General features: G+C 38.0%; 1 protein-coding gene and 1 long non-coding RNA gene across 2 annotated transcripts; one reads left to right on the plus strand and one right to left on the minus strand.

The window, feature by feature from the left end:
• Positions 1-4,641: 4,641 nt before the first annotated feature.
• Positions 4,642-7,155, minus strand: LOC116619383 (forkhead box protein C2-B). Its single transcript, XM_032384126.2, has one exon. It carries the CDS (start codon positions 6,274-6,276, stop codon positions 5,296-5,298), a length of 981 nt encoding a protein of 326 aa, XP_032240017.1. The 5' UTR covers positions 6,277-7,155; the 3' UTR covers positions 4,642-5,295.
• Positions 7,156-7,162: 7 nt separating this feature from the next.
• On the plus strand, positions 7,163-15,347 carry LOC116619384. The gene is made up of 2 exons (XR_007305226.1): positions 7,163-8,029; positions 15,122-15,347. It is a non-coding gene; the product is annotated as an uncharacterized LOC116619384 (long non-coding RNA).
• The last annotated feature ends 535 nt before the right edge of the window (positions 15,348-15,882 follow it).

Raw genomic sequence — 15,882 nt, forward strand, 5'->3', positions numbered from 1 at the left:
AAACAATCACTCTGCCTTTGTTCCTGGTGTAATGAGAGCCAAGTCACGTTTGATTACGTTGAATTTTCGTTTAGATTATTCTAGTAATACCATCTCTTCTATAGCGGAACAAGACAATCTTTCGTTCTAAAAACAAACACATTAAAGTTCCCTGTGCCATCGGAGTGCAACCAAGTCCCTTGTTTAAGACGAGTCGAAAAGGTTTCTCTAACCCTTGCAGAGGTGGCGATATATGAATGACGGGGGTACGACATATATTTTTGGGGAGGGTTAAAATGTTCTGACAAATTCTGAATCACCATTGCTGTTTAATCTCAGTAAATTTTGGGCGTAGTTTACAGTGTCGTTAGTATAGAAACTGGAAACAGAAGGAAAGTTGGCGCGACAATTTCCAACAGCTAATTCGCTTTCTGGATTCCGTCATGCAAAATCCTTGAAGTTCTCATTGGCCAGCACTGAAATGGTTTCCAATCACACCACCTTTGTGCAATAAACTGACCAATCAAAAACCACAAAATGTAGATTCAGTTAGTTTTAATGACGGAAGTCTCAAGGTAACCTGGATACCAGAGAGAGCCTCCAGACTTCTCGTTCAGTGACGCTCGTCGCGGCATTTTGGCTGAACGTCATTGGACGAGAGAAGACTGGAGGCTCTGGTACCCAGGGTAGCCTGAAGTAGCCTGAAGGCGGTTTAGTATTTGGAAATAATTGACGAGAGTTCGTAGCATATTGTAAATCGCAGTTAGTTCAGTCACGCAGTAAGTTCAGTCACGCAGTTAGTTCAGTAACGCAGTAAGTTCAGTCACGCAGTAAGTTCAGTCACGCAGTTAGTTCTGTCACGCAGTTAGTTCAGTCACGCAGTAAGTTCAGTCACGCAGTAAGTTCAGTCACGCAGTAAGTTCAGTCACGCAGTAAGTTCAGTCACGCAGTAAGTTCAGTCACGCAGTTAGTTCAGTCACGCAGTTAGTTCAGTCACCCAGTAAGTTCAGTCACGCAGTAAGTTCAGTCACGCAGTTAGTTCAGTCACGACAACAAGGATTTTGAGTTGGGGGTCTCTAATACCGCAAAGAATTCAGTTCTTTATTTTATACCTGGGCCAGGGATGCACACTATTATGTTATCTTTCAACGATTGTCCGAAAAAGACCGTCCCAAAGCTTACTAATACCGTAAAGAATTCAGATCTTTATTTTATACCTAGGCCTCCTGCCTGGGGCTTATTCCGGGTACAAAGGTTGTATTTAACTCATTTAAAACTCTCACGCCCTCTAGTGCCGTATGGGGACTTGGAAGCCTTTCAAAGTACCTCCCGACATGGATCGCAAACAGCGCCAGCATTGCTCAGTGAGCAGTCTTTCTTGAAAACAGATGAAATTATATAGTAGCCACGATAACCACCCAGGTTTATCAAACAGTTAAATGATACATCTATTTCAAAAACTTGAGTGCAAATACTAATGATTGGCAAATGGCAGCTCTGTGAACCCCTCCCCAAAACAATATCTCTGTATTTTTTTACTTCTGTGTTCAGCGTACATCGTGGTTACTTTTTACGAAACGCTTTCTTATAAAAATGTCATGAAAACCCCAAGCGACATGACTACTAACGATGTATACATTTTATAAACTTTATTTTATAGAATGGTAAAAATTACAACAGTAAGCATAAAAACACGTTGACTTGTATATAAATCGGTGTGATGGCTGTGCTACCCTGGCTATACAATAAATGCGATGCAATGTTTCTGTAAACAATTATATTTATTTTGGAATCTGTCTCTTAAACCTTTTCCCCAAAGGACTATAGTTCGTCAATAAATCAGTGATGTGTTTTGTGATAAGCCTAGAGGTTTCTGCAAGCGACAAAGGTGTTTATGAAATTAGTGGTTTACGTTCGTTACGTTGTGGTCTCATGGTTTACAGTAACATCTACATATTTGATTTGCAGCATCTTTCGACATAAACATGTAAACATATGGGATTGAAATAAGTCGTTCACTCTAATACGAAATAAAATCGTAAAAGTCTCAATTAAATTCTGACCTGACGGTGGAGTCTTAAATATAGTCTGGGTGAAGTTTACAAGCCATTTTGGGCCGGTTTTTCTAGAGTAGAACAACGTAACTCTCTAAATACCGGCCAAATGGCTTGAAACCTCACCCAGACTATATTTAAGACTCCACTGTCAGGTCAGAATATTATTGCGAGTTTCAATTCCATATCTTTACTGTAAACCATGACACACACACACGTAACGTAAACCACTATAATTTATTCATACACACAGTGAGCTTGGGTTACCTGTGCAGGCGCGGTGAGTTGGTTACCGCTGTTTTCACTTGGCTTTACAAGTGTTCTTGCGCTGTATGACTCACATTAATCATTATCGCTGGATCACCATCAAGAAGTAATTACTTTATCGAGTTTAAGTTGCCTTAGCCTTTATTGTATAAACAAAACTCACTTTCCTACGTAGTAACGCCAAAAAGGAAAAGATTACGTTGAAAGCCCCACCTGAAAGGTTCACTGCCAAAGATTGGGGATCGTGTAAATTTACCATATTGTTTAACCCATAGAGTTTAACTGTGCCACACCGCGTTAAAAAGCCAACAATCAATTATCTATCTTTTTCAAATATTTAGAGAATGTTTACGTAATTTTGCAGGAATTCGTGTTTACTATTTGCAAGTCGCCATTTTGATAAATTGGCCCGGACCCTTACACTTGCTTCCCGCGCGCCTTAGAAAAACGATAGCCATTGATTGATACTGCCCGCCAAATATAGGTCTAATCTAAGACAAATCTAAGAGGGAATTTTACGTTAACGGGACTTGGCTCTCACCTCATATCAGAAAGGAAAGCGGAGTGTGAATTTAAGAACGCAAAATTGTTTTGAGCCGTGATAGAAGAGATGATATTACAAGAAGAAATTTAGCGGAAATACAAGGGCGTTCACGGAACTTAACTCTCACTTCAAATCAGAAAGGAAAGTGGGAGTGTTTGTATACCGAAATATTATTTTGATTCGTGGTAAAAGAAATGATATTACAAGAAGAAACTTAGCGGAAATACAAGGGCGTTAACGGGACTTGGCCCTCAAAGGCCTGGCTAAACTAGGAGACTTGCCGTGCGACATGTAGCGTGCGACATGTTTTTTAGTTTAGCCATCGGAGTGCGCGCCAAATCTTGTAGCAACGACAACGAAATGTTTCTCGTATAGTTGAGCAACATTTTCGTGTCGCGCTCTACAAAATTTTGTCGCGCACTACATGTTTTTGATAGTGGCTAAACAAGCAAAGCCTTGGGCGCCAAAAACAAAGCTCCCCGTAACACCAAGGAATACCCGACATGTTGCACGCTCATGTCGCGCTCGACATGTCGCCAGGCCTTAAGAATGTTCTTAAATTTTACTGTATATAAATATACACTAAATATAATACCCATTAATTATAAGAAGAGAATCTACAAATGCAACAGCAGTTATTCAATTTTGTTACTAAGAACGCAATAAATTCAAGATTCTATTGAAACCATAGGATTGTTAGTACTATGATAACATTTCTCTCGGTCCGAATGTAAGAAAACTTGATTTATTTTCAATACATTTTATATCCCGCTTAATAAGGACGTCCCGCTAATAAGATCATCAGTTTATTGATGGTGTCCTACTTAACGAGGTTCCAAGCAAGAGCACACCAAGAGACATCAAGCGGGAGCTCACGTAGCGAAAACTCATCAGGGAAACAGATTACGAGGAAGCACACTGTCAGCGGAAACAAACAGCACTGCACGAGCTGTTTAGACTTCACTAAAGGCAACATCGTTCTCGCCATAGCTTGAGAAAGCGAAATCATAAACGGGCCAAGGTTCTAGACTTTTCGACGACCCGCCGGAAATGGACAACTTTGTTTTTCATTCCTTTGCAACAAAACAAACGAAAAGTCGTGAATGAAAAGCTTAGGGTTTTTCCTTTTCCTTATGCAGAGAATGTCATTAATTCTCGTAATTTTTGAAGATTAAGAAGAGGTTTCCTTTTTGAGTAGTTTTAGCAAGTCCGCGCGTGCATTTTTGCTAATAGCGCAACGGATTGTTGTTTCATTCAATTTGTAAATATTTATGCCAGAACTACGGTTTAACAATCTCTTGAAATAATGTTGACATAATGTGTGCCTTATCTTAAGTCGTGACAGCCGACGTGATGATGCTAACCGCTCGACAAATCCCGGTTCCCTAACTTTTTTTTATGCACATTCCTTTGCAATTAAATAATCGTATGTGACAACAAACTTAAGCTTTTAAGGATAACAAAAGTTTAAGAGTGGGGATAAATTCTCCTGCCTTAACAAATCCTTTTAATTACATAAAAATGAACACGTTTATTCTATGGAAATGTTTCTTTATGAAAATCGGTGGTTATATGCCGGGGCAAGGCTAAAAACTGTGGGGGGAAGGGGAGGGGAAGTTGCTAAGTCCTGTGTTAAAATGTTATGCAATTTATTACAAAGCAGACATGCATACTTTTTGACCTATTTCTCAAAAAAAGTCAAACAATTCAAGGTAGAAAGGCAAGCGAAAGTGCCTTCCCTTTGTCTCCCGCTAGCGATAAGATTCCGAGATAACTATCATAATAAACAACACAGGATAGATACACGTCTTAACTTTAATGAATCGCCTTGATTTGTCAAACAAGATAATTTGCGTCTCATAAATAAATTAATATATCTACATGTATTTGTGTTTCGATCGAGAAAGAATCATTCTATTTCAAAGTTGTTGCGAATTTTACAATTAACGTTTTGCGCAGGGTGAGCTGGCGCAGATAGTATCATGTTTTCCTTGTTAGAGTTCAATAGAAATGAAGATTAAACAACGAAATATCTAATTTGACACAATTATAACAGGGTCAAACTAAAAAAAAAATGCTTCGTTTTCAATAACCTGATGAATAAATAGCAGACTAGAAGAAGCCTTCGTAAGCCCTATTCAACAGCAAAGTGCTTAGAGAGTGGTTTGAGAAATGCTTTAGCGAAACGCAATCCGCAGGTTTTGAAACTTTATCTTTTCGAGTCTCGAGACCTCAAGTACTCTTCAAGTGAAAAAACAGTGTCAAACACAAAACTCCTAATTTTTCGCCAAAACATATCAATTAAACGCAGTGAAAGCTCAAGAAAACATCGACAAATATGTCAGTTCCCTGATATGTACATCCGTGAGACCAATAGTTTGTCTCGATTGTTTTTAAAGTATTTTGAGTTTTGTGGAGGTGGATAATTCTTAGAGTCGTATAACTCATGTCTCACGCGTTATTGTAAGGTAGATAACTAGTCGCTCCCGATTGAGTTTGACTTGAGACAAACGGGATGCTTTTGGCGCCAGAAACCAAGATAGAGTTGTTATAGCTTTTCACGTGAGCGGGGAAAACAACTTCGGCACCCGTTTGATCTAGTTTGCTCTCTACATTCGGATCCTTTTTACACGATTCGTCAACATTCATGCGAGGTGAGGACTTTCCTTGGAGGATATTCGCAATACTGAAAGGGTGGCTTGAGGCTTTTTGTGAAAGTTCGCTACTCCTACACTCAACATTGCTTTTTCCATCGTATTTCCGCCTTTTTTCTTCGCGTTCACCAAATCTCGTAGAACAGGAAAGCAAAGTTTCATCCGAGCTCTGACTCGAGGCTAATTCCTCTTTCTTGCATTGTAAGTCTTCCGCGTCATAATCATCTTCGCCTTTTTCCTCCCCCTCATCATCAATGCTCCGTGACTCTTTCCCACTTCCCTGGTACGCCCGACACCGCCGCCTTCGCCTGCGAAAATTCCCATCCTCGAACATCTCTTCGTAGGCTGGATCAAGCGCCCAATAGCATCCCTTACCCGGATCCGATCTCTCTCTTGGTATCTTCACGAAACACTTATTGAGCGATAGATTATGCCGTATGCTGTTCTGCCATCCCCTCTTGTTCAGTCTATAATACGGGAAGTTCTCAATAATAAACTGGTAAATGCCACTTAGGGTAATTTTCTGTCCCTTCGACTGTTTGATAGCCATGCTAATGAGAGCCACGTACGAGTACGGAGGCTTAGGCAGAGGCTCGTGCCCGCGGTAATAATAGCCGGTGTAAAAAGGATAGTAGGACCTTCCCCACGCTTGGTGGTGGTACATCGAGGAAGAATGGCACCCGTAACCAGCGAAGGTCGCGGGCTGCGCCGCCGCCATTACGGGACTGTAGGGATACCCCGACACGTGGAAGCAACTCTGATGTGGAGTCGGGTACATCGCGTTTTTACCCTTCTTTTCCTATGGCGGTTTTTCTCTTTTTGTCCCCTCTTGAATGAGCGTTTTCTTTGTTCCCACTTGAATAAACCACGAGTTTAAAAGGAGGTAAAGTAGTATTGAAAGTAATCCGTGTTAATTGCGTTTGCACGCGTTGTTTCCTCGCGTGATATCGGAGAGATTCCTCGGATCTTCGGATAGCGATGAGCTCCTCTCTTTCATGCGACACCTCAAACTCTGAGTGCCCGAGAAGCGAGCCTCCAAACTTATTTATCGACCACCAATGTTGTTTGTTTATCGACAAGCCCTCTTTTGTTCCAAAATATTTGTTTACAAACAACCAATAAATTGACATAGGGACCACACATTGGGACACGTGCCGGCCAATCAGCGCACGGGAAGCGCTTTAATGACAGGTAAATGAATCCTAGATTTTGCCTTATCGCTGCCATACAGTCTGTGGTGAGCCGTGTGCCCCAAAACCTCGTCTAGCTATCAAAGCAGTGTCAATATTATTATTAAAAACTCCGCGTCGATTGCTCATAACCCGGTTGAGATAACAACTGCAATCAGGGGATGGGGGCTTGATGGGTCAGAGTCATTAGACTTTGACGTTGCCATGGTAATGTCAAGAAGCCTGGTGCGTTCTGGCTCGGATATTGCCCAAGGACACGCAAAGGGGAAATTCAAATGAATATCTTTGATTAAGTTTTAGTATTCCAACCCTTTGCGCTTAAAAGTTATTCATTCAACTTAACCCAAGCTGGATGTCCTACTATAAAGATTCTCGTTGTCGTGCCTATATGCACTCTCTTTGGGGTTGAATAATAAGTTTTCTCCCATGAAGTTCCGGAGGTGATTTTCTGCGCACGAGGTAAGGGATTCTAGAAAAAAATCACGAAATATCTACATATAAACTTCTTAAGAATTCACTCAAAAACTTTCCTAATTATTTCTAGCCTCGTTTAAAAAAGAGACTCAGATATGCGAATGAAAATTTTCGCTTTCGAAGTCACAAAAATTCAGGGCAAACAATGTTTAAGTGGAAGTTGGTTTACCAACGAACCCCTATAGTGCTTTATCCTCAATACAATGCCCTCGCAAACGGTTTTTCGGCGAGTTATATTTACGATTACCACTGAGTTTGTTTGGGGTAATAGACGCTTAATCGCACTGCGCGTGATATTAACACGGACGTCTCAGCGGGCACCCTGTGGTGTTCAGCTGTTCGCCACTGATCATCCGGGAAACGCGCTGTTTTCGCGCGGTTAGGAGGGGGTGTTTTCCCAGAGCTTATATCAACAAATTCCAACCAACTGCGAAAAGACAGGCTTTGATATAAAATTACTAACATATTTTCCTGTTGTGGGAAGATATTTTAAGATTTGTTGTTAAGCCAACAGTACCTAATCTTTCCTTTTCCGTGAATTAGTCAATTTGGGTGTAAAAAAAAGCGGTTACCGGGCGATTACTAAAAGCAAGACCGGATACGGTGAAGTCTCAGGTGACCGCGCGTTTTGACACCGAACCACTTGAAACAACAAGAAATCAAATAAATGTAAACTCCATTGGTGTCCCTGAGTAAGCAGTCCCCTGGGAAAATCACATAGCTTGTATTTCATTAGAAAAGTCCCCAAATAATCAAGCACTAACTTCATAAATAGATGCTCCGATGCTTTTTTAAGACTGCGGACGATTACTCGTTCGTTAAAAATCACAATCCGAAGTACAAGCCATGGCAGAAACGAATTAAAAGGTGATCAAATAATTATCATAAGGTGTAAAAACATTGACAATAATTTGTAACTGAAGAAGGGTTTTAGCCGTATATCCAGGACTATATTATATTTATTTATAGAGGGTTACATTATAACCGTGGAAGTTTTCTAACACGGCTTGCAGCAACATAATAAAACAAAATAAAGTTTCAGTAAAAAAACGCGTTTTCGGTATTTAGGGTTGTTGTATTCTTGTATATCGGTATTTCATAAAAAAGCAGGCTATTAAATATTCTTTTTTTTACTTAAAAGGGGCACTTGCACGCTTGTTTTAAGAAAGTAGGCAGTAAAGGTGGCCTTTTACGAAACCTAAAATTACTATTCTTCTTGACATGACGGGAAAACCTGGTAACGCGCAGTTACAGATAGAGAGAGAAGACACAATATCTTACAATGGCTATAGGTTCCTTGTATTACGGACTGATTTTCAAAACACAAATAACGCGAGGCCTAAGTGCACATAACCAGATTTTGGCTTTTTAAGATAATTTTTCCTTGATCATTATTGCCCTGTGTATCAGTTCAGGAACGAAAAGCCCAAATTTCACTGACACTTTACGAAATGTCGCATCAATTTAAAAAAAGTCGCACTTGATATTTTGTTTGCTATAAGTTACTAAGTACTCAGAGAAATTCTCCGCCTTATTCGATGTGAAATGGGCTTATTTGAAGCGTCACGTCATGTTTTTCCGTCATGTCATTCTTCTTACTATACTCTTCTTCTAGGTGTTATGTATCCACATATGTATGCAGGTTTTGCTGTATCTGGTTGTAGGCTAAACATTGTAATCTGGGGTGGAAAGAAACAATAAAAATTGTATCATTTTATCTGAAAATTGTAACATTTTATAAGACACTCTGCCTACATTCTAAACAAAAAATACAAGGCATGCGTAAAAACTCTTTACACCAGCTGATTTAAAAAAAAAAATTGTAAATTGTGTTTTTGTTTGTTTGATGCTTTGTGAAAAGACCAGAGGAGTATAGCTCTAGGGTCTTAGATGATGTCTGCAAAAAAAAGTCACATGACTCTGTTTACAATGACAAAAGTCAGTATAACCTAAACTAAATCCAAATAAAGTATTTAAAACCTGGCGATAAGGTGTGTTCTAGGTGAGATTTGATTTAACCAGCTCACAACCTTCTCCTGAAAACCGAAAGTGTGTAAACTAAGGGGAAAGAACGTCAACAAAACAGACAACAAAAGAGAAATACACCAAAACAACCTAAGGTATCGAGTGATGGAGTATTTAGTGGGCAGTTCTTATAAATATTTTCACGGAGGATTATAAACCATTCCATTTGGCGTGCAGAATGTTTAGAGAACCACCGGTACATTACACCAATAACAAAAAAATCCCATGCAAACAAAACCTACTTTTTCAGTCTAAACGCGCTCATTCTTGACTCCCCAAATGGAATAATCCCAGAAAATATGTTTTCATAGGACGTCCTCTGTGTTGACTCGTTAATACGAATAAAAATCACAGAAATTTACTGAACTATTTGGGTGGAAATATTATAAGGTCGGATCTAGTTTAGGGCAAACTGTGGTATAACTTTATGTCGAGGTTATTTCAGTACATAAGACATCCTGCAGAACTTCCAGATTCGTTCTTATTCGCATTTCAATCCCCTTACAATAAATTTCGACCTCTGTAAAGGTGCGGAGTTTAAAAAACGTTCTCTGACCATGTTGTGTCAAGGATAGGCTGAATATCTGTATCTGCGCGGTAATGCATGTGGAGTTTCATTCATATGATTTTTATATAAATACGATGCAACCAAATGTATGACGTTTGCAAGTGTAGTTATCATTGAACAAAATACCCTGCTTTATTTTGCCAAGTACACTGTGCATGTCTCCTGTACTTTAGCCAAGTCCCTGACAGGCCCGCTATCGTAATAATCCACAGATAAAAGCACCTTATCCCACTATGATACATCCTGCTAGTCAAGAGCTTGCATGTTATTTCCCACACCATTGTGAAAACCCGATTTTTTTACAGATATTTTTTTTGTAGAGGGGAATTGCGACATAAATATAATGTAAGGACAAGGCAATTTCCTTCGCTTTAACGAGAAATCGTCAAACGGCTACATTTCCCCCGAGTTCGGAATACTGATCGATGTATTCGTTATATCGTGCACCTTTATGGAGCAGTACTTTTGTATCGCACGACATTACTACGGTGCAAGGCGAAAAAGTTAGCTTTAAAATGAAGGTAACAGTTTCGTTGTTAGGATATCAATGGGTGATTACGATAATAAAATTATAACGCTGACGCGTTTAAATTAAAAGAGAAAAGCATAGAAATCTATTCTTCATTTTTAAAAATGCTATAAATGCTTTCTTTTAGGGACCGATTTTACCGTCTCAAAGATTTTATATCTCATAGATAATAAATACGTGTTCTTGTCATGCAAAAACATTATTACCCAGAGAGTTGAAAAAGTTTGGGTTACAAATATTACTACTATTTTCAACATGCTAAATTATTTCTTTTACCAGTTTGAACGTGATATGGTATCTAATTCTACTCTGGCTACCTCGAACAAAACTAAATGCATTGGTTTAAGAAAAAGTCATGTTTAATCATTCTTAAACTGAGTTTGAGAAAACTTAGCAAAACTCTGTAAAACTTTGCAGTTGTGTGAAAAACAGCAAACCGTGAGCGCTTTACCTCCAGAAGAACTTTATCTATAATGGAATTCCCCAGAAATGACCTCAAAACGACAGAATGGGCATAGCAACACTGATGATTGTGGACTGAAAAAACAAGGGTGTTTTTACTCGGTAACCGAGATGCCAAACAATGTGCTTTTCCGTCAAAGAGGAGACCTATGAAGACAAAACTTTACATTTGGTCTGATTGAAACCTGCAAAAACACAACAATCTGTCACTTCTTGATATTTAGAGGAAAAAAAGGTGCTAGCGAGGAAATTAAATGTCATTAAATCGTAGACAATGGGTTTTAAGGGGATTATGGACGATATTACGAAGTAAAGACAATTTGCCTGAGGGGAATCTACGGGTGGAAAATACCACTCCTTGTTGGCTTCAAGACTCCTTTCACCGCTAAACCCTGTAGAATAACGATTAATATCTGTTAAATGTTAAAAATGAGCGTTATTACACAGTAATGGGCCCTCCGATATCCCTTTGTTTTGAGTTAATTATAGAGCACTTATTCCGTTAGCCGATTTAACTTGATAATTGGCTATTGTATGAAGAGGATCTCGAATCTACTAGAATAGAAGGTTGTTGAAAATTGAAAACACGAACTTTAAAGACTTTTAAGTTGGTTGGTTGATTAGGTGGTTGATTTTTTCAAAACTAAAGGAGTCCATTGCATAGTATATAAAGTAAAAATCCCCCGAACTTTCTATCGAAGTAGCATTTAACTTTTTCATTGTGCTAGTGTTACAAAGGATGAAGAAATCAATAAGTTAATTGGAAGCGGGATGTGACAAAGGAAACAATTAACTAGAACGCCTTGGATGATACTTTAATGAGAATTCCTAAGAAAACGCCTAAAATAAAAAAAATGGGTAATAATTCATGAACGCTGTCAAAAAAACAGAACTACTTAATCCTTAGGGGAAAAAGTAACATAGTGTATAACTAAGACGACATTGCTATATTCCAATATACGATTTACTCCCTAGAAAACTTAATATGACCAAATATGTAGGAATGCGTGAGGAATATATATTTACAACGAACACAAACGGAAAGAAAGTGCAACTGTATAAAAAAGATGAGTGCCCATTAAATGGCGAATCCTTAACGCAAGAAATAGTTTACCAAGCTACTGTTAAAACAGAGGGAAAACCGAAACATACATAGGCTTAACTGCAAATAAGTTTAAAACTAGGTCTGGAAACCACAAGCAGTCATTTGGAAATGAAAATAGGAATGACACAGAGCTAAGTAAATATGTATGGCAACTTAAATAGAAGAAAGAGGATTATGCTATAGATTGGAAAATCCTAGCTAGAGCTAAAGCATACTCGAATCGAACGAGGAGATGCAATTTGTGCACTACAGAAAAGCACCTCATTATTACCAAGCCAAAATTTCAACCCTTAACAAGAGAAACGAGCTTATCTCGACATGTAGACATAAACGCAAATACATTCTCAAGTTTAACGCTTCTGGAAAAGAAAATGTAGCGCGCGCATGACAATCTTTAAAAGCGCGCAGTTTGTAACTGCTTATTGCATTATGCATCTCACGAAACCATACATATATCTCGTAGACATACATCGATGTCACAGTTGTAAAAGGTTTAACTGAGGAGTGGATCAACCTTACGGTTGACCCACGAAACAAACCTGTATTAAACATTTTTACCTGATATACTAAGTCGTTCACTGCTAAACTAAATAAGATCCTACAAAGTCGAGCATAAACTGGCATACATAATCTCGATTTCTCAGAATGACTGATAGATTTTATAGCCTTTGTTAAAATTCACAAATACACTATAAACCTGCGAGTAAGAACCTACATTTTTGGGAGTTAGCCTAAACAGGTTTTTAATTAATTGGAAAGTTCCTACTTCAACAAATAGGATTCTTTGCATAGCTACTTTGCAGCTGCATCACAATAATAAATATGATTTAATAAAATAAGAACCTGCTTTTTATTTCCTAAGCTTATTTTTTTATATTTAGGGGTGTAAATGACATATTTTTAGGCTAAAAGGTTCTAAATTTTCAGGTTATTACTCAGTAACCATCCTACAAAGAGCACACTAAAATGGCGAATACTGGTTACCAGAAAACTAAATTTACCGGTCAATAGCCGATGTTATGTAACGGAGTTATTTTGACTTGAGAAAGGACTTTCTATTATTGCAGAAGGCTTTTTTGGGAATTATTGTGAAGACTAGACATCTAGGACGTTTGTCCGTTTGTCCAGTGTCGAAGTCTCATATCCACTTAAATATTACTTTATTCAAACTTTTCATTCGACTATGTTTTTGTGAAAGAACAGGACCAGTCTATACATCTTGACAATTTTACAAAACGCAGCTAAATGGAAAAAAGCCATGGTGACTGAACACAATAGCGATAATAATCTCTCAATGGTCTACAATATCAGAAAAAACACACAAAGGTATCACAGTTCCATCTGCTCTAGTTGATTAGCTGGGACAAAGGGACTCAAAGCGGAGCCTGAATGCGGCGCGCCGCGGGGCATTGCGGAGCCTGAATGTGCCGCACCGCGGGGCACCGCAGGCGAATTGAATTGTTCCCTCATCAGCTGCCGGTAACCGGGTAAAGAACCCTGGTATTCACGTGAAACGGCGAGATCCATTGAACACGTACTTCCCAAAGACTAGTTAACTTGGTTGAATGATGAGTTAATTTACGACAGGTGGATATTTGGTGGTTGTTGCTATGAGAGGTTGCTAGGGAATGATGAGGCCCCTGCAGGAGTTGCTCGCAGCTAGGATAAAACTCAAACTGAAACTTTGTAACAAGATAGATTTCTAGTGTCCCTGAATGTAATACTTTACTTCTTGAATTCGCGCGATTTTAATGTCAATGAACTAAGCGCATTTTTGTGTTTTTATCAAAAGACGTATAAAAGATACAGAGTACAATTAAGTCAAGTAATTGACCGTTGAGTCTAGTTGACGGGGAAAATTCTAGAAAATAAGATAAATCTGAGTAGCTTAAAAAAAATAAACTTTAACTCAAAAATGATTTTAATCATTTTAAAATATATAATAACAAAGATCACTTGGAATACAATTTCCTACTGGAATTATGAATTTACAACCCGTCTCTTGAAAGAGCTAAAAATCTCTCAAAACACATCCCTTTCTCCTGTCAGTTTATTCTAAATTCACAAGGATAATATTCAAAGGATATTGTTATCATAAAAATTAAGATTTCTATCGGTTGCTTACGTTCTGTGGACAAGCACTTGAGCCAGTTGATTGTAGATTGGTATTTTTTTTTATTACATATAGCAAAGTTTGTTATCTAGACTGTCAAGGTAAGAATAAAAGGAATAAAAAAACTCTTTGCGAAATAAATACGATTGAACAAAATTCTCAAAAAAATTTTAAACCACAATAATTTCCAAAACAGGTGTAGAAAGTCAAAAATTATAGTTTTTATACCCTTATGGCAAACGCTAACCTTTAATCAAACTAATAAGATGTCTTTATAACAAAAAAAGGAAAAATAAAATATTCTGAATAATCTGTAGCCTTAAAATACAGGGTGATGCAAAAGTTCGTTTCGATCCTGTGCTCGTTTGTCATTTGATTTGTAAATTTTGTGTTTATAAGTATGATAAACTGTGATATACAGATATATATATATAGTAAAAACCGCGTGTAAGAACCTAGTGATTTTAGAACCTAGCCAGAATGTTAGGATTTTAATACCACAAATCCTGCTAAGCCAAAAAAATCAAAATGTTCTTATTTGATGGGTTGTTCCATGAAAAATAGAACAAATTTAGGGCTTTGAAATATAAACTTGCTAAACATTTTGCTCTTCCATAAAGAAAAGAATACAGATTTAACATACATTCAATAGCAAATGGTTAAATATTCAGTCACACTTCTGTAATTATGAACTGTTGATACATAGACGAAAAAAAATCAAAAACCTAATAGGAACCTATTTTGCCTTAATTGCTAGTAAATACTAATATAATAATAATAACCCTAATATAATAACCCGTTTTGCCAGACTTAAGAAAATCTGTCCTTACACGCGGGTTTTTACTGTATCATAAAAAAAAACTATTCGAATCAAAAAGCCCAAACTGTCGTGATCTCGTACCAGAACAATGAATACAATACACCAAAAACTGGAATTCGACTCTGCCAAATTTTCGTCTTTAATAAGACTTCTTCAGGGCAGACTGAAGAGTCGAATTCCAGTTTTTGATGTATTATAAAAAAAACTAAGCAGACATAAACGAGAGAACTCGCCAAGAGTTTTTTAAAACATCTTGAACTAAACGCAGAGGGATTTTCAGCCAGCTCACGATGTTAGATAATGGATTTTTTAATAAGAAAGTTATTCTTCTTTTCAGATTTTCACTTTCTAAAGGAAATCCCAGACTGCTACCCTGTCGTTATTTGCTGTTGCACAGACATCCACAGGACTCCTGAAGCAAAACCGCACCCTGACCGTCATGCACCGTGCGCTTCTTCAACTTCCCAAAATGCATCGCGCGGCGTTTTGGGTACGAGACTTGAGTAATCCTACTATTTAAACGTCGGATTTTAAGAAAATATAAATGATAAAAAACATAAGCATTTAAGCGTGTAAGTGATTTCTGCTAATGGAGTGCTATTTTCACTTAACGATAAATTCATCAAATTCGAGACTAGTTTCAATCTCAACGACATTTTGCAACACACTGATAAGTGAAAGAAGTAGTGACCTTACTTTATGTAATGAAAGGTAAGTGTAGGGTACATAGAAATATAGAGAACAGTAAATAAGTCAGCTAATGCAAGAATAACGACGCTATGGTACATATGCTCTGCGAGTCATAATAAAAAAATAACTGCGCTTTTCTGAAGCACTCTTTGTTAACCACTGGGGACACTGGAGATCGTTCTTACTTGTAATCACTGTGTTTTTCCGGTAAGGCTTACTTTAGTTTTCACTATTCTGCGAACTCTCACCGACAGCTAAATCGCATTCTGGCTTACGTCATTCAAAATCCTTGAAGCGTTTTCATTGGCCAGCACTGAAATGGCTTCCAATCACGCCATCTCTCTGAAAGGCGCTGACCAATCAAAAAGCAGAAAATATTCCACTAGTTTGAGACAGAAAGCCAGAAAG

Source organism: Nematostella vectensis, chromosome 12 (genome assembly GCF_932526225.1).
Source record: "Nematostella vectensis chromosome 12, jaNemVect1.1, whole genome shotgun sequence".
In the NCBI taxonomy this organism is placed as follows: Eukaryota; Metazoa; Cnidaria; class Anthozoa; order Actiniaria; family Edwardsiidae; genus Nematostella; species Nematostella vectensis.

Bases quoted from the DNA above. Each gene is read 5' to 3' on its own strand.
- LOC116619383 (XM_032384126.2), bottom strand. From the start codon at position 6,276: ATGTACCCGACTCCACATCAGAGTTGCTTCCACGTGTCGGGGTATCCC.